This window comes from Phaethon lepturus, unplaced genomic scaffold (genome assembly GCF_000687285.1).
Source record: "Phaethon lepturus isolate BGI_N335 unplaced genomic scaffold, ASM68728v1 scaffold32679, whole genome shotgun sequence".
In the NCBI taxonomy this organism is placed as follows: domain Eukaryota; kingdom Metazoa; phylum Chordata; class Aves; order Phaethontiformes; family Phaethontidae; genus Phaethon; species Phaethon lepturus.
This window is the reverse complement of record NW_010566105.1, coordinates 7,088-7,332: the sequence shown is the minus strand read 5'-3', so window position 1 is coordinate 7,332 and position 245 is coordinate 7,088. Positions and strand designations below refer to the sequence as shown.

Below are 245 nucleotides of genomic sequence, written 5' to 3'. Positions count from 1 at the left end.
CTCGTCCGCTCAGCTCGGAGGCATGCAGACCCCGGCCAGCGGCAACCGATGGGCCGCTTCCACTCTCCCTCCGGCAGCGAGGCCACTGTGCCGGTGGTGCCATCGCTCACTGGTCGTTCCCCCCACCCAGGAGCAGTGCCCGGTGCCCAGGTGGGGACCATGGGGAGGGGGCTGGTACCTGCAGGATGCTGGGGGAGTCCTGGCGCCCCAAGGTGCCCAAGATGAGCCCCCAGCAGCGGACGACG

General features: G+C 71.0%; 1 protein-coding gene across 1 annotated transcript in view; it reads right to left on the bottom strand.

The window, feature by feature from the left end:
• Positions 1-178: 178 nt before the first annotated feature.
• The window catches only part of DPH1 (diphthamide biosynthesis 1), a gene marked incomplete at both ends in the record, with an annotated part of 6,298 nt that continues 6,231 nt past the window's right edge, over positions 179-245 (bottom strand). The window contains one exon of the mRNA XM_010295385.1: positions 179-243. Coding sequence (XP_010293687.1) covers positions 179-243 — 65 coding nt within the window. The remainder of the gene's footprint in view (positions 244-245) is intronic.